General features: G+C 39.9%; 1 protein-coding gene across 1 annotated transcript in view; it reads right to left on the reverse strand.

The window, feature by feature from the left end:
• Positions 1–114: 114 nt before the first annotated feature.
• The window catches only part of LOC140923968 (uncharacterized), a 33,605-nt gene continuing 10,735 nt past the window's right edge, over positions 115–22,984 (reverse strand). Inside the window, exons 4-22 of the mRNA XM_073373978.1 lie at positions 19,375–19,533; positions 18,653–18,750; positions 18,263–18,367; positions 13,926–14,028; positions 12,907–13,092; positions 12,421–12,544; positions 11,072–11,247; positions 10,271–10,489; positions 9,529–9,597; positions 8,728–8,847; positions 7,855–7,968; positions 7,065–7,121; positions 6,479–6,604; positions 5,386–5,523; positions 4,518–4,601; positions 3,906–4,064; positions 3,051–3,148; positions 2,365–2,512; positions 115–153 (exon numbers count right to left, since the gene is read on the reverse strand). Coding sequence (XP_073230079.1) covers positions 2,369–2,512; positions 3,051–3,148; positions 3,906–4,064; positions 4,518–4,601; positions 5,386–5,523; positions 6,479–6,604; positions 7,065–7,121; positions 7,855–7,968; positions 8,728–8,847; positions 9,529–9,597; positions 10,271–10,489; positions 11,072–11,247; positions 12,421–12,544; positions 12,907–13,092; positions 13,926–14,028; positions 18,263–18,367; positions 18,653–18,750; positions 19,375–19,533 — 2,279 coding nt within the window. The 3' untranslated portion in view covers positions 115–153; positions 2,365–2,368. The remainder of the gene's footprint in view (positions 154–2,364; positions 2,513–3,050; positions 3,149–3,905; positions 4,065–4,517; positions 4,602–5,385; positions 5,524–6,478; positions 6,605–7,064; positions 7,122–7,854; positions 7,969–8,727; positions 8,848–9,528; positions 9,598–10,270; positions 10,490–11,071; positions 11,248–12,420; positions 12,545–12,906; positions 13,093–13,925; positions 14,029–18,262; positions 18,368–18,652; positions 18,751–19,374; positions 19,534–22,984) is intronic.

The raw sequence follows: 22,984 nt of genomic DNA on the forward strand, positions 1-22,984 counted from the left end.
CATTGCGAACATCTGACAACCTTTTTTTCAGTTATTTTATTTCATTTCTTTAATTTTTTTTTTCATTCATTTCAACGTACATCGGTAGATTATAACTACGTTCTACTACGTTCTTCCACGTTTGTCTTCATATCCACTTGCAACTCATTTAATCTAAAAGCAAAAAATTAAACATTTCAAGGACTATGGTTGATGCATATCTTAAAACGCAGTACAAGATAAATTACCTAAGCTCCACAGGTGAATAAGATGCAAAGCAGTTTATTGATACGAAATATACGTCGTAGAAACGAAACGATTTCTTACGATAGTCGATCTTCTTGTAGACCGTTCCACGGTTTTGTTAACTTTTCACATCATGGAATCAGTCAGAGAAATTCCGTCAACACCACCAAAAAAAGCGCCCTAAAATTAGTAAAGGTGCCAAATTTGAAAGTGGTGAACGACTTAGCCCTTTAAGCCCCAGTATCTACGTACAAATTCTCCAAACTGATCTCTATACTTTTCCTTAAAGAATGAGTTAAGAGAATTTGTTTAAAGATCAAGTCATTTTTACTTAGGTGATCGTTTTATTAATTCTTATCACTTATCTGTTGACAGTGTATGGATATCGTTAGGAGAAAATTGATTTTGAGCACTGTTGGGACTTAAAGGGTTAAGCGAGCGAAGGTATAGCTCCACAAAGTTGCGAAAATTTGCAACCGTTGGTATGGTGGGGGAAATGTTTGTGACTTTGAGAAGCTTTATCTTTGATAGTTTTCAACAAATCACTTTCAAACTTGGCCGTTTTGCTGATTCTAGGGCGCTCTTCCCAATGGTGCCGACAGAGTTTCTCAAACGTGTTCATGTCAAAAGTTGAAAAAGGTCTATTACACGACGGCTTCAAAGCGGCTTGTAACTCAAGTATTGCATGGGTGGATTTATTGTTGGTTGAACGGATCTCGCCCTCTGTTTTGTTTTTCTGTGAAATTCTGACAGTATTATTTCCCTTTTCAAGGGAGAGTAATGAGACATGAAGGGAAGGAAACACACAGTCTAGCGACCCTTGGGATATATGAATTTCACCAAAGTTATTTTTAGACCATTTAAACTCTTGAAATTAATTGGAAGTTGGTTTCCGGAGAAGTCCGCAATCTATTATTGAGTGTTATCAAGAGAGAAGAAGGGACATTATGCTCTCTTGGTGTGTCGCTATTACAATATTCTGCATTATTTTTGTTTGCTTTGAGGCGATCTTGCGTCAACTCAATGACGTTTCAAACAATCGATTGAAATGTGCGGACGTCCCAGGAATTAGACTTCTGTTTAATTACAACCTCTAAAAATAACTTAAGAGAAATTCATATATCCCGGACAAAGCCCAAAGATTTCTTCTCTGCCCATTATTCACTCTCTTGGCCTTTTGCAACAGACTCGTACCAGTCGTCACTGATGAAATCTGGGAAGATATTAATGCACGCAAAGGCGCTTGGGAAGCAGGGAGGAATCATCGCGCAAACAAGAGAAGGGCTGGGTACGAGTCTGAAAACAGTTCTTGCTATGGACATAGTTAATAAAGGGAATGGTTATGAAACCCGACAAAGTGCTTTGTTGTATGTTTTTGTTCTCTTTTCTGGCCTTGACCCTGCACAAAACACAATAGTTGTTTACTCCGTACTGAGGAACTAACCAATAGAAACGTGCTGGTTACGTAATTCATGCATAACGTATGAACGCAAAACAAAAGATTGTGCAGGGTCGTGGACCTTCCAACATAAATCTTGGCATCTTTGTTTGCTCCTTTGATGTTTGCCGGGCTTCATAACCAGTCACCACCATTAACTATGCTATGGAAGAATGATTTTAGCAGAAACTAAAGGAGAATATAAAAATTAATTAACCCGTTGATTTTCAGCCGTATATCTCAAAAGAAACGATTGCAACAACTGCCGAAATTAATTGAATTTGTATGGGAAAAACAGGTCTTGCTACCGAGTCACGCATGAGTGGTTTTCCATACAAATCCTTGTAAATTTTTAAATTTTCAAACTATCTTGAAATCTTTCCCTTACGCATTACTGGGCTCAGTAGCTGTGTTAATTGCCTTAAATGGCAGTCAGTTAGTCACTTAGTCAAGCTTATATTCCAAGGTTAGCTAAGCTCCGGATTAAAAATAAATTTAAAGAAAAAAAAGAACTCTCCAATCTTTCAAAGGGTAATAGTACAACAAGAGGTTTCATTTGAATGGTTTTAACTGATAGTCACTGTCTCTCTGTAAATGAATTAAAGGTTTATAATATCATGGCCTTATGGCGCCATCATCTGGAATAAGGCATTATCTGATTGCAGGTCATTTCAACAAGTCAACAAGAAGCCATGTCGTACCTGATCATGAGTCGCAGCCGTAGAATTCAAGTCTCATGCACATCCAGCCTTGCGGGTTGTCATGTGGAATAACCTTGACAAACCGGGCTCTAACAGGATTAAACCTGTTTATTACTGGCGTGAAGTGGTCACAGTTACCATCAAACACCTGAACAACAAAAAGGAAAAAACAACAACAACAAAATTAGAGCCACAAAGATTATCAGTGAGAAAAAAAAATAAAAAATAAAAAATAAAAAACACCCGAGAATTATTGCATACTTGGGAGATCCAAGAGGGCCGGGAACTGTATTCAAGGAGTCGAATGTCTTTACTTCAATACGCAGTGGTTCACTGCGTATTGTTCACTGCGTACGTGTTTTAAAGATGTTTCAGGTATTTTAGAGGTAGGTAAAGAAAAACGTACCCCTGTACTACAATTTCGACAACAACCCCTTAGGAAGTTAAAATACACTAATATTCCGGGCTTCCCCCACTTTTTTCATGGGCTCCTCCTCCCTTTACCCCTTTTTCGATTGCGTAATATTAAGCATTGTTGCGTAATATGTCCCCGATAAATCCCGCCTGCCATCCTTTTAGAACTCCTACCTCCCGCCCTTTCCTCTCTCGCTTCTTACACCCCCCGCCCATATTCTCCCGGGCTCTCTCCCCCTAACTCCCCTTACTAATAAGGGAAACAAATTTACCTTTTTCGCCCCACCCTCCTCGTATGGTTGCCAAGACACACCGTCGGTGCTAAATTCCAGCTCATACTTCTTCACGTGCTCATAGAAAACATCGCGACCTGACAGAAGGAAGAAGGTATAGCTATAGGTCCAGTAATCAAAGCATGTGTGAGTAAACATTTATTCATCTCCACTGACCATGCATGCCGAATGAAGTCACACCGTCTTTAATTTGCTGGAGGCAATAAATTAAATTAAGGAGCAGGGAATGGTAGAGATTTAGGGTGATGGGTGAATAAACAAGACACGGCTATTATTTTTCGTTCTGTTTTGTCTGTAGCTCAAGGATTGTTGCTATCGCGTCATTATCATCATCATTCATCATCATCATCATTATCCTGTTCATCGTTATGTTGGTATCTAGCCACGACCGGTGGCCTAAGGTGTCCAACGTTCGCCAGTCCCTTATTTGTGCATAACTTGCAGTAAATCCTGTAGATCGTTTACCCTAATCTTGTTCTAGTCTCTTTTGAAAAGTTTGCGCCAATGTACCCAGTTCATCAATGACAATAGGGACAAAACTCCACAGATTTGCATTAGTTCTCTGTTAAGATTTTGATACTTTTCGACCATCATCATCATCATCATCATCATCATCATCGTTGCCGTCGTCATTTTATTATTCTTTTTGTTTTGATGTTGTTGGTTGGGGTTATGATTAGTGTGGCAATGGATTGACTGGTTTAAGGAATTCTTATACACTACCACACACAAAAACGACAAAGAGAAATAAAAAACGCGATCTCAGGATAACACTGAATTACATTTTCTACAAGAATTCTCAAAAAGCATGACACAGCCTTATATTACAAGCACCTTGTGTAGCAATTCCAGTGATCTTCTTGACTCTGCCCAAATCAACTTTGATCCACTGAGGATTTCTACTGGAAGCACACCAGCCTCCAATTCTCTTCTGATCGTGGTTGTCTTCGAAGTACAAACGAGCATTCTTTGCACCGGCAACCCAACCTCCCCCTTCATCATAAAAATGAGATCAGTAAATCAGTGATTTACCGATTACTCTTCAGAGTCCTTGATGCAGTCATTATCTTTTTCTAATTTTTGAGTCTGTGGACGAAATCCTTGACCTTTCAAATGAAACCTCTGCAGAAGCACTTTCATAAGATAACACTCGTTTTTCAGTATTTCTACAAAGTTAAATCTGAATTTTTTGTCGAAACCTGACTTTCACGACTTCTGGGGACTAAAGAGTTAAAGAAACAAATCGTCAACGAACAGAGGGAGAAATATGTCAAAAAAAGGGAAGAAAAAGGTATTGTGTCTCTATCCTTAAAGTTGTGATAAAAATTGTTGGAATTTTTATCATAAGACAAGCTCCGCGAGCGGCAAAGACAATGGGCCTTTCTCACCCGCGAGGGATTTCCCGCTTTTTTCGTGGTAGAACAAGCCACACGTGTTATTCTTTACCTGGTGACATTTCGGATGAAGCACTAAAAGCACTGTCAGGCAGTTTGTAATCCCAGCCAAGTCCAAGAGGAGTTGCGCATGAACCTAAAAGATAAGACCAAAAAACTATGCCAGTGTTCTTTTTTTTAGGAAGACAAAATTTTGGTAAAAAATATCTTTTTTAAAAATCTTGACGTTACTATAGAAAGTTAAAAAAAGTTTTTTTCCTCCTTACGCCAAACGAGGTTCAAAAAATATACTAAGTCTTCTAGAAAGGGAGACAGTCAGCCGATGTACGTACATACGTATTGGATACCATTTGTTAACACGCTAGTAAGCACTGAAACTTTGGGTCTTTCTGAAATGACGTCACCACTGAGACACCAATCCTCCAAAGCAGTGTCACAAATTATGTGTGTGATACAACCAGTTCTATTTAGCGTTAATTCTTCACTCCCTTGAAAGTATATTTCTTCACAGGTTCATATTTTAGAATTCTGAAGTCTGTTCTGTCCTACACTTGAAGAATTCATCGACAACAATTCGCGTAAAAATTTCGATGATCTACACTCAATCTACACACTCGACAAGTTCCACTACTCCGAACGACTACACGGTTCCTGGCTCTCGTGCAAAGTTCAGTTTTCAGATCACGTGACGAGTTTTCCCGCCACATTGACGCAATAATTTCCTAACACGCAAGCCACCCTTTTTGGGTGTGGCTTAAACTGGAGCTGTAAAACAAATTTTACGTGGCAAAACTAACACGAAGAAAGCATTTTTGTAAGAAAATTCAAATTTATTTTAAAACACTAGATCCAGAAAAACGAGAGTTAACGGTTTTACTCCATACTTCTTTATAATTCTCGCAAAGTTTTATGACGCAAACCTGTTGGCTGTATGGGCTGGTTGTCGCATTTTGCTTTACAGCTGATGAGACAGTTTCTGAAGGTCCATCCTGACTTTGAACACTGGCCGGACGCTGCCCAACTGGGACAACTAGCCCTCTTGTCTGCACATCTTAAGCCTGCGATAATTCATCATGAAAGAGGTAAGCCCGCTAATGTGGTTAAGTCTAGTGAGTCTCTGAGGGTCTCAGAGCATCAGAAAGTTGACTGACGGTTTACATTATTATTCTTTTAGCATACTGCTTAGCCGCCTTAGGAGGGAACCGAATTCATTGCGCTTTAACGGTTAATTGAAGGTGTCTTGGGTTTCCATTTTGCTAGATAGTACAGAAAATGGCCTCGGTATTACTCTAAGAAACAGCCAAAATTTTGCGACGCCTGGCCTCTGGTTTCCCTGCGAAATAACGTCCAAGGAACGAGGGAAGAAACCCATAACGATGACGTATCACTACCCAGATCTGGGTAGTACTTCTGATTGATTAAAGCAAATTTCCATTGCGGCACGACCAATCAGAAGCACTACCCAGATCTGGGTATTAACACTTCATTGACATGGAATTTCTGTGCTCGTTCCGTAAACATAATTTCGCTTGCAAACCAGTAGCTTCCCATGCAGACGTCACACGGGGCTTCGTCACACGTTGAATTACGTCACACGTTGAATTACGTGACGAACCAAAACAACGTCAGCGGGGTAGGCTAGCAAATCAGCGGTATGCGGTGTCGTTGCGAAACGGCCGGCTGTTTTCTATGTTCAAACATGAAGTTAACAGGGCTCGTATGAAGCAAGACAACTGTCCACATTACAGAGGTGTTTTGTATTATATAGGTACTAACTGTATGACTTTTTCCATCTTTGGGACAAACAGTTTTGTCGTTATGTAAAAAAAGTGTTCTTTGAAGAACCGGTTTGACGATGGTCACGTACAGTAAAGGCGCATTCTTGCGATATTTAATTTACTGCAGGTGATACCTGTTATTATTCTTAACTGTAGGCAACGATGGAACTACGGAGTCACCAGTGATTCAATTAGCCTCCCCCTGTAATAGTAATCTTAAGAAAATCCGTCTTACCAGTGCCCAGGGAAGGAGCTGGAGATCCAGTGGGTGGGGGTGGGGATCCAGTAGGAGGCGATGGGGATGGTTGGCCAGTAGATGGTGACTGGGTGGTCGTAGGTGCGGTAGGGGGTAACGTAGAACCTGCCAGAGAAGCAATAGGTAACATTACATCAACTTTCAAGAGATAACAAATGTATATACACAGGGGACCATAACCCCGGAGTGAGTCTCTTCCATGAAATCGAGTCACGCCGTTTTCACCGACCAGTCTATTTTTAGAACTATTTTGGCGCGAATTTAGTATAATCATTCAGCAAAACCTAGAGACCTAAATACTATTTTCCTTTTGAATGGGCTCATAGACAGAGCGGTCAGCTTTCGTCAGTTCACGGGAAACGTGCTGTGAAATGACTATAAAAATAAAACTGGTCCGTGAAAACGGAGTGACAAAGTCCTAGATGGGCGTTGGTCGCACCGGGTTGTGAACTCCTGACATGTACGAGGACTGTGTAGTCGGAGAAGAAATGGCGACGCAGGTAGAGTAACCTTAAATATGGGTGACAAAATCAACTTCCCAATGAGGTATTACGATTTTACATACATTGTGACTCCGTGGTTGGAGGTTGAGTTGGAGGTGCGGTTGGGGGTGACGTAGAACCTACCAGAGAGACAATACGTGAAATTAAAGTAAGTTCCCTGGAATTAGTGACCTTACAGCTACCGTAAAACGGGTAACAAAAACGTGCAACGTGTTTTGTAATGTTGCTGCAAAACGAGTTGAAATTAGGGATTTTCACGTCGCAGTCGTGCAGTCACGGCAACGAAATGTGCAAAGAAAAGTATGATATGGACTTGTTAAAACTATTGTTTTTTTTTTACGTTCTCAGTGCCGTCGCCATCCTCGTATCCTAAGATCGCTATTAGTACTTTATATACAGCTTCATCATTTCGGAAAACTTGCCCTATTTGACTAGTCTCCCTTAATCAGATGAATTGTGGGAACTCAAAGATCTATTGATCAACATTTCAGCTATTTCTCAGCTGTCCCTTTGTTTTGACAGATCTGAGATCTCAATCAAACTAAAAGTCAAAATTCTGAAAAAACTGCTAATGTCCATTTCAATCCTAGACTGTTCATAGTCGCCTGTTTTTCAGTAAGATCGTCGAGATCGAGCGCTGTCGCTATTTTTCTTGCCTCCCTAAGTCCCAAACCATCCCCTGCCACCTAAGAAGTTTTTGTACTCATCCCCAGTACAGTACAGGTCACCCTTAAAGGGAACGGGCTCGATCCCGACGATTTTGTGGAAAAATGGGGCAGTGGACAGTCTAGTTAAACCTTGTCCGGTCTCTCTGTCGTATAATGTGTAACAAGCATAACTAGCAGTTCCTACCTCCACAGACTTTGCAGCTGTGTTCACAGTTGGTATTCATGGACTCAGGGTTAGACTGGCAGTGTCCGTCTTTTGCCCATATAGGGCAGTTGCCATTTTTGTCCATGCAGGAATCTACAGCCAAAAGAAACAAGAACATACAGTAAAACCGTTTTTACATTACAAAAGTACGCCAGAAGCAATAAGCCTTTTTTCTCATGCACACCCAAAAGACTTGAACATCGTCCAAATGACCTGCGAAAGTTTTGGCGGGGTAACACTTTGGCTGCCTCGTGGCCAGTTGCTCGCAATCACTTTTTAGGGGGATATTTGAGTTAATTATTGAGGAAAGCGGGGGCGAAAGGAGTGATAACAAGGGGAGAAAAAAGAAGCCACTAACAAATTCGCCTTTCTCTCTTCTCCAGTTTTACTTCCCATCACTCCCCCCTCGTGCAGTGCGCTCGTTCCCATCATTCCTCTCTCGCGCTTCTAGCTTGTCTCCAGCTCTCGTGCTTCTCGCTTGTCCCATGCTCCTCGCGAAGCCTTGGGAAAGCCTCTGCAGGAGGTAGACAGGTGAAAACGTCAGGCGGCTGACGTCATGGCGAAAGACGTGACTTTGGAAAAAATACTTTAAATGCTTATTATGCCGCCCAAAATCACTGAGGATTCTACGACTAGAAGCTTGATCATTGGTGTTATCTGCTACTCTCATGTCCCCCTCTCTTTATTTTCTTTTGGTTTGTATTTATTCTCTCTTTGTGTACTATTTGTTATGTGTTTGCTATTGTCGGCAACAATATAGCGCTTTAGAATATGTATTTGATTTAAGCGCTATACGAATAAAATATCTTTATCTTTATATTTACATTTGCAAACAACAACTGAAAACTTTACCTGAACTACACATATCACAAGTCACAGGACACCAATACAACATATTATCCGCATGCGCAGTACACAGGCCATTTTTCTTATATGAAGCACATCTGCCTGATTTGTCAGTGCACTGATTACCTGAGAAGAATAATGAAATTTAAATTTTATGTCATTACAGTAGTCACCCCTCTTTACGGACACCCACTTATCTCAGTAACGGACAGTCTCATTTGTCCCTACGAAAAGCTAATATATTTGTTCTACAATTTACCCGCTTAATACGGACACTGGTTCGACATTTTTCTGTGTCCCGAGTCACAAACTCCCCTGTATCATCAACTCCACCTTACGGACACTGTTCATCTGCGCACTGTTTATGACTGAATAGTTTAACAGTGAAAATCAGCGTTTCCCTTCCAAAAAGTTTGTCTTCTCGGAAAGAGATAAGATCGGAGCTGCGAAAGCAGCAGAAATAGAGTTCAGCCTAGAATAAAATTCAAGAAAATGCAAATTTACTCAAATAACACATTTTTTTGTTTGGATTATAATATACTTAAGACGTGTGAAATGAATTATCACGAAACATATTTGTAGTTAACTCGTTAGGTCCCACGAGTTATCAGCATCAAATTTCTCCTTGAAATATTTTTGCTAGATAAAACATAGTGGTACAGAGAAATAAGGACTGGATCAAAGAAGATAAACTATATTTTCACTTTTACAACTTCTCCCATCTGCTTCTATAGGGAATATATAGAATGAATGAGAATTTGAATTTTGATACTAGGGTTTACAGGGTTAATTATTAGTAATACTTACTTCTTTTCTGCACACGAGGCGCTGGCTTAAATGAACTGAATCGATCAATGGCTCTCTTTGCCATGACAACTTAATAAATAAAACACGTCATTGCATCAGTATTTTGCTAATTTTGTCAAGTATACTTAGTTTGTCTTCTTGTTTTGATTTTGTTCTGACTTTAAATACAGGCGCCTGTCCTCGCTCCTTGTCTCTCCTCGCTCCGAAACGCCCCTAGCGGCGAGGAGCGAGAAGGGAGGACAGAGGACAGACGGCTGTATTCGAAGGCTTATTTTAGTTTATGTTTGCAGGTGATCCCACCGACTTTCAAGTTTAAAATTGAACTACAACATCATGATATTCATTTGATTTCTTGATTAAGTTTTGTATCGACTACCCATCTATCCTATACAAGCCGCTTTAGTGTTCTATCTACTGGCAGGGGTGGGGTGGGGGGGGGTGAATTGTGTCTATTTTTGCCCCATGTAAGGGAATCCAAGACAGTCTTAGATTCTGGATTCCAGTATATGTCAGTGGAACGTGGATTCTGAATTCCAGTCGTTAGTGGGAATTCGAATTCCTTGAGCTGTATTCCGGATTTCACAAGTACTGAATTTTCCTGGATTCCGGATTCCGCAAGCAAAAATTTCCCAGATTCAGGAATCCAGATTAATTCCTCTTCGTAGGGAGGCTATTTCTACAAATTATTTGGAACGTAACGGATTTTCCGTGTTAACTCGCAACAAATGCAGTATTTCCTTACCGTTACACTTGTACATAGCATTTGTCTGTCTTGCATCTCCATCACTTAATACAATGTAAGGTGTTTTTCCTTGCATATCAACAATATTGCGGATGGTGGGTTTGCCATTTTTGGAGAAAGCTGTGAAGGGATAGTGCATGATAGAGGCAAAGTCGTACGGCACTCCGAAATCTACCACCTCCGTGTTCCATTTACGCTTTTCAAACGCACTTGCCAATCCTGAAAAAATAAAAAGCCATAGACGATTTTCTTGAAAGTGCTTTTACATGACCGGGGTATTACACCTTCCAATCCATGTGAGACTTTATTCTGCGTGTTCCTGATGAATTCTAATACATAGACTTTTGCTACATTTTCCACGATCCAAACCACTAGTTCACCTTCACTGGCTTCAAATCGGGCAAAGTATTAATGACTTGGCTTTTTGAAAACTTTCAAATAATTTCCAAGTATACTTTTACTATTAACAGTCATAATGCAATTTTAACTTAATGTAGAATTTACAAGATTAATATAAAGAGATTAATAAGATTTTATGATGGGGAAAAGGATAGATAAAAAAGGTGCAGTCAAGACAATTTCTCGTAAAAAAAAGAGATAAATTAGTGTCATACTTCATCCGTCGTGAGGTAAATTGGTCCATAGTCCGTGAAAGCGCTCTGTATTTCTCAGATCATATTTTCACTTATAAATCATAATAGAGGTCAATACCTTATTTATTTTTTCTCGACGATGCAAAATGAAAGAAGGAAGTTTAATTTGGCGTTTATCATACTGGGAAAAATCTCTTCTTATAGTTACCATCTAAAACATTTTCCCATATGACACTGATGTAATTATCTCGATCTGGCCTGCTCTGCTCGTGCCAGAATCCAACTGTGTGACCTAGCTCGTGTTCCATCACGTGTTGGAAATCACAGTTATCGCCGATAGAGATCTGGGTCTTGTAGCCATGATGACCCACGTGACCCCAGCAACTAAGAATAATATACAAAAAAAGAAACGATTGATAAGAGCATGATTCAAAGTTGGAAATAAAAAATGGTGAAACAAAGACAATCCGTTGTCACTGTCTTCAGAAGTAAATACCTTCACGAAAAAATTTGCAAAAGAAAACAAGGGACGAAAAGAAAAGGAGTTAAAAAATTCAAATTATCGTGCGTAAACGAGGGTTGAAATTTAATTGTCTTTTTCAATTTTTGCTTTGAATTTCTTTAAGAATGTATTGATCATTTGAGAACTGACTGAAACAAAAACTCGATCCACATTCTGGGCGTTGATTCAAAAAACATGGCGCACTCCTCCTTGCATGAGTTTAATATTTTACATTAGAAACATGTAGGCCGTGCTGCCACATAATAGAGAGCTTTAGATTCTCAGACGAGAACGACTACGAGTACGAGATTTTCTCAATACTAATTAGTGCGCACGCGTGGACCAGCCTCATTTTGGCGGGAAAACGTGATAGGCTTCGTCATTATACTACTAGTTTTAGTGCAGCTACGACGACGAACACAACAACAACTTCAAAAAACAATAGGTTTAATGACCAAAACAACAACTCTGCACGTGCATCACGCTCTTAAGTACATTTCTTTGACGTCCACTGCACGACCACGACGTGAAACCTCCTAATTTGGCGTTTTATGGAGGACGTGGACATACGACGACGAAATTTCCTTCCTCTTTTTGAACATGAATAAAATCCTTTAGAATTCAACTCTAGGAAAAGTCGCCTGCATTTGACATATTGGATGGGTGCAAATAGACGATAATAAGTTTGAAGGAACGCAAATTCAGTTTTTTCGTTTTCACGCCGTCGCTGTCGTCGTTGCTTAAGGTACCTAATGTTGTAGTGGTGAAAACCAGTTATCAAATGTTAGAAGCTTTATCATTTTGCGATCGACCTTCTTCAATAACGATAACAGCACCATCTCTTTCTGGTGGAAAACAAAATACAATTAAGCTTTCTGGGGTGTCTATTTTTTAATAATGCGCAAAAAAAACTTTAAATTAAATCTCGTTCTCGTAGTCGTTCTCCTCCTCAAATCTTAAGGTCTCTAACATTGTTTTAAAAAAATGGCAGCAAACTGAATCAGTAAATAGGGAAGGGTGGGGCGGGGCCAAGCACTTGCAACTCCCTGACTCACCCTTGTCCTCTGAAGAGCTCAAGATAAGCCTTCTCCGTGGTTCGCTCAACAAAGCGTATGCATGTTTTGCTCTCCCACATCCTCATAGCTTGCAATGTTGCGGCGACCGCGCTTTCCATGTTGGCTAACAAAAGAAAAACGAAATAAGTAACGGTTGACCTCTGTACGACATTTAGCTAAAGGAGGTTTACCAATGCTTCGCAGAAGTTTCTAAGCTCTTCGATCGGGTAAATTTTTAAAGAAACCTTGTTTTATTTTTACAGGTTCCAATACAATGGGGATCTGGTACCCCACAAAAGGTTTACAAATAGATAACTTTTTAAGCTGATATTACCGACCACAGTCACCACTTCGGCTGGTTAGCTGACCGTTACAAACCACAAGGATTATGTTTGTCTTTGCAATGCTTGTTCAAGTGAAATGTAGACAGCTAGTAAGACGAAAGTTTATTATGTAGCTTAACGTATTTCTAGTTATTTAGCTTACCAACAGAGCAATCAAATACGTAAGGAATGACAGCGTTGGGCCACCTTTCACTGTCTACGTTGCTGGCTGCTCGTGTTTGTGGACCGTTCGGAGTTCCGTACTTTTTCATGTTTTCCTTTTGTTTCGGTGTGAATTTGATGTCCCCGCCATAAAGAGATGTTGCACCTCCAGGGCTGTGGTGTGAATCTACCAAGAAGAGCATACAAAAATAGACATTTTGAAGGTGCCTAAAAGAAGGAAAATTACTGGTTCCGATTCTTCTATCCCTCGAAGCTGATGGCTGAATTGAGGGGGTGATAGGACGTCACCAAATTAAGGAGCAATTGGCTGCTGTTTTATCCCATGTGTGATCTGACTCCACCCACCCAAACCCAATAGCAGATAGACCATGATACCGCACTTGACCGCAGTCTACCTGCCCTGTTCTTTTCGACTCACACCAGGGGTCTTCTCTTTTCCCTTCTAATTGGCGTCAATAAGGCCAGAGACTATAGACGGACAGCTTTACTTCACTGGCAAAAGACGAGATCATCTGACCTGAGTTTAGCATTTCCAAGCTCCAAAATAGTATTTTGCAGAGATTGTGAAACTGATTGGAAAACACTCGCGCGTCACATTTTTCCACAATAAACTTGTTTTCGAGACACCCCTACCTAGTCTCTGAGAACCTGACACAGGCTAACCTGAGACAAGGTCTTTATTCCAGTCAGCATGATTTTACCCATTAACTAAAGACCTTGGTTGAAAGTCGCGCTAGGCCCAGGGGTCATTTAAGGTGAGATCGGGAGATTTTGCGCAATGGGCCACTTCCAAAAATCATTTATACCAACAGCTTGGCACTTAGACTCGCTTTGAAACAGAAGCTTGGGGCAACTCAGAGTGGCCTAAACACCAACAGCCATCAATATAGCTGACCAACACCTTATGCTCTGGTAAAACCAGCGATTATTCACAGTTATTTGAGAATTTTTGTTGGTGAGGTTATGGAATATTTCAGTTAATTGAGACTTTTCCCTTACCTGGTAGTTGCTCTGCCCCTCCCTTTTGAGGTTCCTCTGCACACCTCACCAAAGATGTAAATGCGCACAAGGCAAAGAACAAAAGGAAAAATGTACTTTCCATCTGAAAGATAGGGTAGAATGTAAGTGTGTTACTAAATGTGTTACACACTCATTTCAAGTTAATTGGGTAAGGTACCATGTTTTGGTGTCCATGGCAATATTTGCGGACTCAAATCGTTTCCCATAATCATTTCGCTGATAAATACCTAAAATATGCCCAAATAAATAGCAACAGGGCCTATTTCTGATCCTGTCAGGTCCTGACCGGATCCTGTATGCAGTAAGCTTTAAGGGAATCAAGGTCAAATGTGTCATGCATTTTGCTATGTCCGCAGAGAGGGTGCACGTGGGTATAGAATGTTGCGGTATATTTTTGCTTGTCGCGCAATACCGCATGGATACTAATCGATACAATTCTGTGAAAGGACTTAAATTAGATTCCTACACTAACTTTTCTCACTGCAGATCAGTTTTGTTGCTTTTGACTACAGTGAACTGGTGTCCGCGATTTTTATGAAACTTCCGTTTCCGTTAAGGCAGATCACAAATTAATGGCCTAGAAATAAATGTCGCGAATGACTTGTATCGGGTAAATATTACTAATTTTGCTCCTTTAGATACGCAATGCATTATATGAAGAGCAAAGGCCTGTTACTAAAATTACAATAGGAAAAGATGAAAAGTGATTCGTGCTGAATTTTGTAGTAACGGATGAACTAGTGAAGATTTTTATGGAGTAGGATGGAGTAGGCATGGTCTTTCAGTGTTATTAATTTCATTTAAAGATCTAGCAGAAAAGGTAGAATTGAAACTTCCGTTACCAATCATTTTTCCGGTCTTTAAAACATGGGATAAAAGTCAGGTATATTTCGGGAACGTTGTCATACAATTGGCCCATTAAAATTCAAAATATAACGCAAGCCTTGACGACAGTCTCTTAAAGATTTTGTAACGGTAACGCTGCATGCACACGTGTTGCCATTGGTAAGACTTTTTTTTTTTTGAAGAAATTCATCAGGCTAGTGAAGTTAATAAGTCGATTTAAATGTTCTTAACACATAGCCAGTTTTAACGTCTTAATGATGCTGACAGTTTCGATGACTGTCAGCCATCTTTATCAAAACTTGAAAAACATTTAAAGTGTCAGAAGCCTTAGGTGTTAAGTATTGCGATCAAACGCGCAAAGTCAAACCGGCGGGGGGGGGGGGGGGGAGGGGGCGTCTACAGAGTGACTTCGCGCGTTTATCGCAATAATAATTAACACCTTCAGAAGCCTATTTAAGGCTTCTGACAATTTTAATGTTTTTCAAGTTTTGATAAATATGGCTGACAGTCATCGAAACTGTCAGCATCATTAAGACGTTAAGACTGGCTATCTTTTAAGAACATTTAAATCGACTGGTAAGACTTTTTTCTGTCAAGTGGCATGAGGGAATTTTAGCTGAACTTGTGGTTCCTGGAGTTTTATTGCATAGTTTTAAGAAGCTTAGTTTCCCTTAAAGCATTTCTAGACAATTTAGGGATATAAGATGACTATTAGAGAGCCATTTTGACCATTTTAAAATGTTTTTAAAAGTAAACTTAATTTAAACTTAAACGTATGAAAGGATAAAGGAAAGAAACGTAGCAAACTATTGATCTTACCTTACTCTTTAATAAATTAGGTGCCAGGCTATCACTTGTGGGTGTCCAATAGAACTGAATTATCAAGTCTCGCTGTCCCCCTTACACATTTGTTTATCGTATCTTTCATTTACACAGGTTTCTAAGGCATCAGGTAACAACTCACCGGCTGTTCAAACTATGCTTGTGTTTAAGATCCACAGGCATTGTTTTCGGAAATTCTACGTGCAGCTCTTATTTCATGTCTAAATAGTTACTTTTTGGTTTTGTCAACGTATCAGGTAATGTTGTTTTTAAGAAGAAATGTTAGTTTCTATCTGGCGAGTAACTGTGTCATTTGAACATGATCAGCCTCGTCAGCTGGTTATAGACCGTAACAAAATAGTAGTATAATTACACCTCAAGCGTCAATCAGATGCAAGAGGCTGGTGTCTCACCTTTTTGCTGTTTTGACAATTAAATCGACAAAAATTATTGACAGGTAGAATCTGAGCTGTAATCGGGGGAGGAGTGCGCAAATCTCAATAATTTCTGTTGTAGTACAGCCTAAAGATATGTTCACCTTTGGTCCATGGTTGGCAAGAATTTCTCCTGCGGTGTCTGTCATCGGAAATTGCGTATTACATATAAATTAAAGGCCTCAAAGGGATTTTAAGTCTAGCTAAACTTAGTTATTAAGCACAAACACTGCCAAGTGAATTTTACTTAACATACTGCATATAATTTCTAAGCAAATTTTTCCAAAATGATATCTTCTTATTGAGAATCAGTTTTATGTTGTTGTCAAAATCTAAAACATAAAGCAAAATGCCTTACTTTTAGAGCTATGATTGGCTATTATTTGGACCGTATTACACCTTGTTATCTTGGCTCCAGAGGTCCGTTCTCAAGATATTGAGCTTGCAAAAAACTTTTCTTTGGCGCTTTTTCGCCGCGAACTATCTGGATTTAGGAAATGGAAAAAAATCTCTGGCACCCAAAGTCCGTTACACGTCACTATTCGCGAGATAAGGAGTCTTCTGCTTTTCGAAATTTGAAATAACTGGTTACATTTAACAATGCTTGTTGTTAAATGTAAGTTAACCAATAATTAATTGTTTTCAATAACACATTTTTTTAACCCACGCCCGTTAGCTAGATGAGATCATCATAGCATACTCATAACCAACGTGAGCTCGTGTAATGATACTTAATCCCTGTAAGTTTCCGAACAATTTTGATGGCTGAATTAAGGTTTCGAATTCTGTTTATATTGGTATTCAGGCTTGTCATAGTTTTTGGAACACTCTGTTTGCGCTTGGTGTAGCCTGTATATAGACAGTCTGCAGGTGCTGTAATTTCATCCATCACCAACACCAAAGCTGTTTGTTCACTGTGTGGTTTTATTCTCTTGGTCATTTGATATGGACTCTTTCATAGTGACATAACTGACGATTCATTTTGTCTCAATTGCCCAGAGTGGCGGGGGTGGGGGGGTACTCAAGGTAATGAACAAAGATTTTCTCTCCCCAGATGAACGAAGCTATATCATTTTGTACACCACTTTTGACGAAAAAGAACATTACTGATATTCAACACGAAAAAAGATAACAGTTATATACAAATTTTCAAAAAGTGCTGAACAGTTAATACTACATATCACTGCATCAAAGATGAAAGTAATCCTAAAATAATTTTTTGTGACAGTAATAACTTCCATTACACTTTGATCTGGAAGGGCCTTTGATCGCAGGGTAAACCTCCAAAGAAGGTGGGAACGCTTTCACAAACCAGAAACAGAAATCTTTTGTTTTACTGAGTGACTTTAAGAAGCTCTTCTCTCGAGTAGCCTTTTGAATTATTCAAATGGACAACCGTTTGATTATATGGAGGCACTTTTAAGACTGTTTTGAACACCTAAAAATGAGTTTTCTTGGATGCACTTTTAGTTCTCTCCTCAATTCGTGCAATCCTCCCTACACTCTTCTACTTGAAAATGGAAGCCCTTTCGGGCAGAGCATCCCCTTGTTACAAAGTATATACCTGTAGCTTGAGGTATACCCTTTCCCCCTACCCCTGGGGGTGACCTGTCTCATCGAGATCAAAATAAGATCTTAGTACACACGTTAAATTCAAATTTCTCCATGCGTACCATATGTATATTTCACATCACAATGCAAACATAAAGTTTCAGGTTTATTGCTTCCAGTGAAGATAAATAGAATTTAGAACTTCTCTGCATAATTGTATACTTGTCTATCATTTATTCCACGTGCTGCACTAAATTTTCTTGCCGTTATTCCTGTAATAACAAATGCAATAAAAATATAAGTATTTAGGAGGTCTTAGAAATAATGCAGTGCAGTCTCACTTCGTATTTCCACTCTCCGAATTTGGCTATATATTGCTGCTCAGGATGTTTGGTTTTTTAATTTATTGTTATAGGATTAGTATTTAATTCCGCTGAACAATGTAGTCCTAACTTCAGAGTTTAAAGTGTGACTACTATTCGAATAAAAGCTGCCAAGCTTCCTGACGTGCATGCTTTTCATTGCGCTGTTCAAGGCGGTTTGAACTTTAATTAGACTCTCTGGAGAAACCCCATAGTGTTGCACTGCAATAACAACCTTGATTTGGAATCAAAGCAACTTACCTCAAGGGTCACAACCATACAGCTCAACCCTCATACACACCCAGGAGGAAGGATTATCATGGGGCAGCACTTTCACGTAACGAGCTTGAACCGGATTAAACCTGTTTAAAACCGGTGTGAAGTTGTCACAGTTACCGTCACATACCTAGATACGAAAATACGTTAAAGCTTAAGTACAATCTAACCGTGAATGATAGCAACAACATCAGCTAAAAATCCTTGGAACTTCTCTGATTTTCTTATTAGTATCGACAGTATAAACCCCTCGCTTGCTGTTTAAAAGGCTTGCTTTAATTTTGCAACGCTTAAACTTTAATGATTTTCAACTTTGTAAAGGGGAGGAAAGCCTGAGACAGGGTAAAATATTATTTTGTTTTAAAAGACACTAAGCCCATATAATGTTTAGTTCCTTGTACCAGATTAATCTCACCCTTGATCGTCCATTTTCCTCGTAGTTCTTCCACGTGCTGCCGTCAGCACTGAAGGCAAGCTCGTAGTTCGCGACATGTTCGGTAAATACGTCACGTCCTAAGAAAAGAATAAGTTAAATTGAATTGGAACAAGTCGTTCTTTAAGGCAAGACCCCAGACGAGCACCCTACACATGTTACGTGATTGATTCTTTTTTAAGTCTTTAACGAACGCCTCCTTTATATCGTAAAGCGCCATAAACGGAAAGGATATATATGATGCGCTATATAAATGATTTCCTGCTATTTCTTATTGCTGTTAATACTGAGATTTCCGACTAAGCTCAGAGATCATCGGACAAGCTTCAGATTTTTTACTCCTGCGAGAAACACAAGGTTAACCTACTCTGTAAATTAAAAAGATCTTTTCCAGCCCCAAAGTGCCACTTCAGCCTCTCAGGCCAGAGTCTGATTCAGGATCTCCTCGAGTCATTTGAGCACAATTTACACCCAAACAGCCCCATCAAAGCTGTTCCCGCCCACGCTGGGACTCACTTTAGCCTTTGGGTCCAAATCAGCCCTAGGTAATTAAACTGTATTGGCCCTGTTTAAGGAAGCCAAATTAGACGCCAAAAATAGGACTGTATTGGACTCACCGAAACGGCCCCACTCTTAGGGCTAAAAGAGAGCTTTCTTATTTACAGTGTATGTGTACAGTGCAATTATGACTTTCAGTTTATAACCTTGGGTGGCGATTCCGGTGATGGTTTTCATCTGACCCAAGTCAATTTTCAGCCACTGCGGGTTTCTATCCACTGCACACCAACTGCCAATGCGCTTGCTACTATAGTCATCTTCAAAATAAAGACGTGCGTTACTAGCCAACGCCCACCAACCACCACCTGCAACAAACAACATACAGCTAGTGTAATGAAATAAGGAAAGATCGGATCATTATACGTATCTGGGAAACTTCCCACCTACCCCTCCCTTAAGCCAACATTAACACTTACTTCTCAGTTGGGGCAAAATGTGCGCTTAGAGGAGGAGTAAGTGGGCAGTTTCCCAGAAATGTATAATGCTCCATTCAAAGAACTAATAAGGAATGGCCGTTTTCATGCTAGAGACGTCAGTGTCGACATCTTAGGACGACTTTTGCGTCTATTATAAAAACGGTTAATAAGACATCTAATGTCTAACGACTTTAACGTCTCCATTTAAGTGAGTGGTTCAGACGCACTTAACAGACGACTTTAGGGTCTAAGACGTTGTATGCGTCTAGTATAAAAACGGGACACCGTAAACTGGGACGGACGCATTTATGCCTAACTCGTCCATAATTGACAGGGAAGAGTCAGTGTTTTGTCTTGTGTTTTAGAAAAATTCTTTTTTCGAGCGCCCGCCTCCCACCAATGTGGCCCGGGTTCGAATCCTGGCGTCGACACCATATGTGGGTTGAGTTTGTTGTTGGTTCTCTCCCTTGCTCGGAGAGGTTTTTCTCCGGGTACTCCGGTTTTCCCCTCTCCTTAAAAACCAACACTTCCAAATTCCAATTCGATCTGGAACGCACGGACACGTTTCAACGAGTTGTTATGAACTCCTTAGTGATCTGTGGGTAAACAAATTACAACAAATTACAACAATTTCACTGCTGTCGTCTGCTTTAAAACGTCCCGTTTTACACCACTCGTTCTTTGACGTCTCAGAAGTTAAGAGCGGCTTTCCGTAAATATCGACCCACGGTCGGCACAAGTTCAAAATTTGATTTCGCTTATATTTGGCTCATCGATAACCCTTAATGAGTAATGAAACATTCTGTAGTTAGTTTTCCCAAATAACGTATTCTTTTGTTAAAATTCGAGAAAACGCATTTTGTCCGTTCAGAGCTCAAAATCCACTTCCGGTAAAGCGAAATTTTACACAAATTCCATTGACTCGTACGTCAAACCACAACGATTTGGCAGCCTTTAAAAACACGAATAGTTTTTATGACCCTTTCTTTCTTATAAGTCGATAAATTTGTGAAAGCTGTAATAATGTTGTGGCCAAAAAGGTTTGTTAAAAATAGTTCCCTATTGACCATTTCTACCGTTCAAAATTATACGGATAAAAAATGCAAATTTTTACAATGCGCTATAACTTAAAATTCAGAAAATTGACTTTCTACTGCTTACTAGGCCCCAATCTATCAGAAAATCGAAACAAATCTCTGGGCAAACGATTTTAAGTAGCCCGCAAGACGTTGAGTTCAACCCTAATTTTGCAAAAAAACGCGACATTGCAGTGTGTAAAAATAGCGTGACACGGCCCGTCACGCCAGTGTTGCCTACAGATATGCTTTAAACAATTTACTTAAAGGCAGATTAAAAGCCAATTCGAAATTAAATCGTTCAGTAAACCTATGATTCTCATTGATTGCAGCATTTTCCTTAGATACAACATATAGGGTCCCTGGGATAGCGCCACACACTTTCATGTTCAGTTTCAGACTGGCGATTTCCCTCAAAAAATGGTATATAAACAGAACAAAATCTAAAAACTAAAACTGATTACTGAATGAATTTTTGCATTGAGAGATATTTACGAATTAAATCATCGCCAATCAATGCCATTTGGTTTATAAAGTCTAATTTCCTTGAAGCAATTTTAAAGAATAAAAATATTTTAGACTAAGTATTGGTGCAATAGTTCTTTTCGAAGTTTTTACCCTTGCGGGCTCTCAAAAAAAAATGCACTTTATTTGAGTGTCAATGTATTTAGCACGAAAGTACTAATTGGGGACACTATATTCTGCAACTGGAGACGGGACCGCCATTTTACGTGGTCATCCGAGCCACGCGAAGGTCTAGCCTGTTGCAGTGCAAAGGGAGTACCTTCATTTCCCAGTTATTTTAAGACCCTGAGTATTGGTCCGGCCCCGGGAATCGAACCCACGACCTCCCGCTCTGCAGTGAACACGCTCTACCGACTAAACTAACCCTGCCCCGGTTCAAAAAAAAAAGAGCTAGGTGGATGCCAAAGAGGAGCCTATATACTTGTATGACAACGTGTATGAATCATGAAGCTACTGCATGACTATATACATGACCCATTAAAACAAACTAAGAGGACACTTTAGTGCTTTGCAAGGCTTACCATTAACTCAGTTTCGGGTTGCTTTCGACGTTTCAGTGGAAAATTCCTGAAACATACGGAACGTCTGAAAAGGCATTCGCCTATTTTCCTGGTCTTCCTGGTTGGAAACTTTCAGGCGGAAGTTCGTATTTCATGTCTTCAAACCTTTTTTGAATATCAGTTTCAGGCTTTCGCGGCCGTTTTTCGTTAAACGAAACTGACTTAGGCAAATGGTAAACGCGATTACCGAACGGAATCAAAATTAATCAGTCCTGAATTCTCCTCACCATTTGCCAAAACCGTTGAGCGACCGGTTTACCCATGTAAATAGTAGAAAAGCCTTGTGTCCAAAAGCCTGCGATACAGCTTCCTCTCATCGCTATCTGCCGCTAGGAACATTTCGTCAAAGAGCGGTGAGAGGCGAGTGTATCCCAGAATATGCGTCATATATCTTAAGTACCTTGAGGTGCATAGTAGATCGTAGCAAGGGCAGAATGTTGCAATATCTCTAATTACTTATTAAGAGACACAGAAAACTCGCTATTCCTCTACCCCAGTAAACTAAGGCTAAGGCTTTCAGTCTTATTCGGTTTGTGGCAAAGACAAAGGTAAGGTTTTGGAGGCCCGCTTGGGCGTCTACGTTTCATGGACTAAGGCTACGGAGGATAAGGAAAGTTTCCTTTTTAGGTGTTCCCATTCGTTCGTTCAAAGATTCTTCTTAGCTTTAGTATTATACTCTATTTTGTTTCCCTATTTTTATTGTTGTTGTTGTTGTTGTTTTTTTTTTTTCGGAAAAGGGGAGGCGGGGGGGGGAGGGGACAGAGTGAGTGAGACTGGGGAGAGGATCGAAAAATACGTCTAAAAAATACGGTAGAAACTGACAGAAAAAATAAAAGAAAGAAAACAAAAAAGAAAGAAAAAAAATTCGCAGTCTAAAAGCAGTTGATAAGTTAGTACTACCAAATCCGTTCCTGCTGATCAATAACAAAGCGCCAAAAGTGCTCGACGCTCAAGTAGAATACCGTATTTATTCGAATAAGCGCCCAGCCTCAAATTAGCGCCCCTCCTAGTAGTATAGGGCGCACCGAATTATCCTTTTTTTTGCACAGGAATCTCATTAGCGTGCGCAGGAATACATTAACTAGGTGACGTCATAGGCTATTGTCTTGATCTCATGAATAAAATGCGCAGAGATCTCATTACCTTGCGGTGGAATCTCATTAAGTATATCCAGTTTGA

This window comes from Porites lutea, chromosome 14 (genome assembly GCF_958299795.1).
Source record: "Porites lutea chromosome 14, jaPorLute2.1, whole genome shotgun sequence".
Lineage (NCBI taxonomy): Eukaryota > Metazoa > Cnidaria > Anthozoa > Scleractinia > Poritidae > Porites > Porites lutea.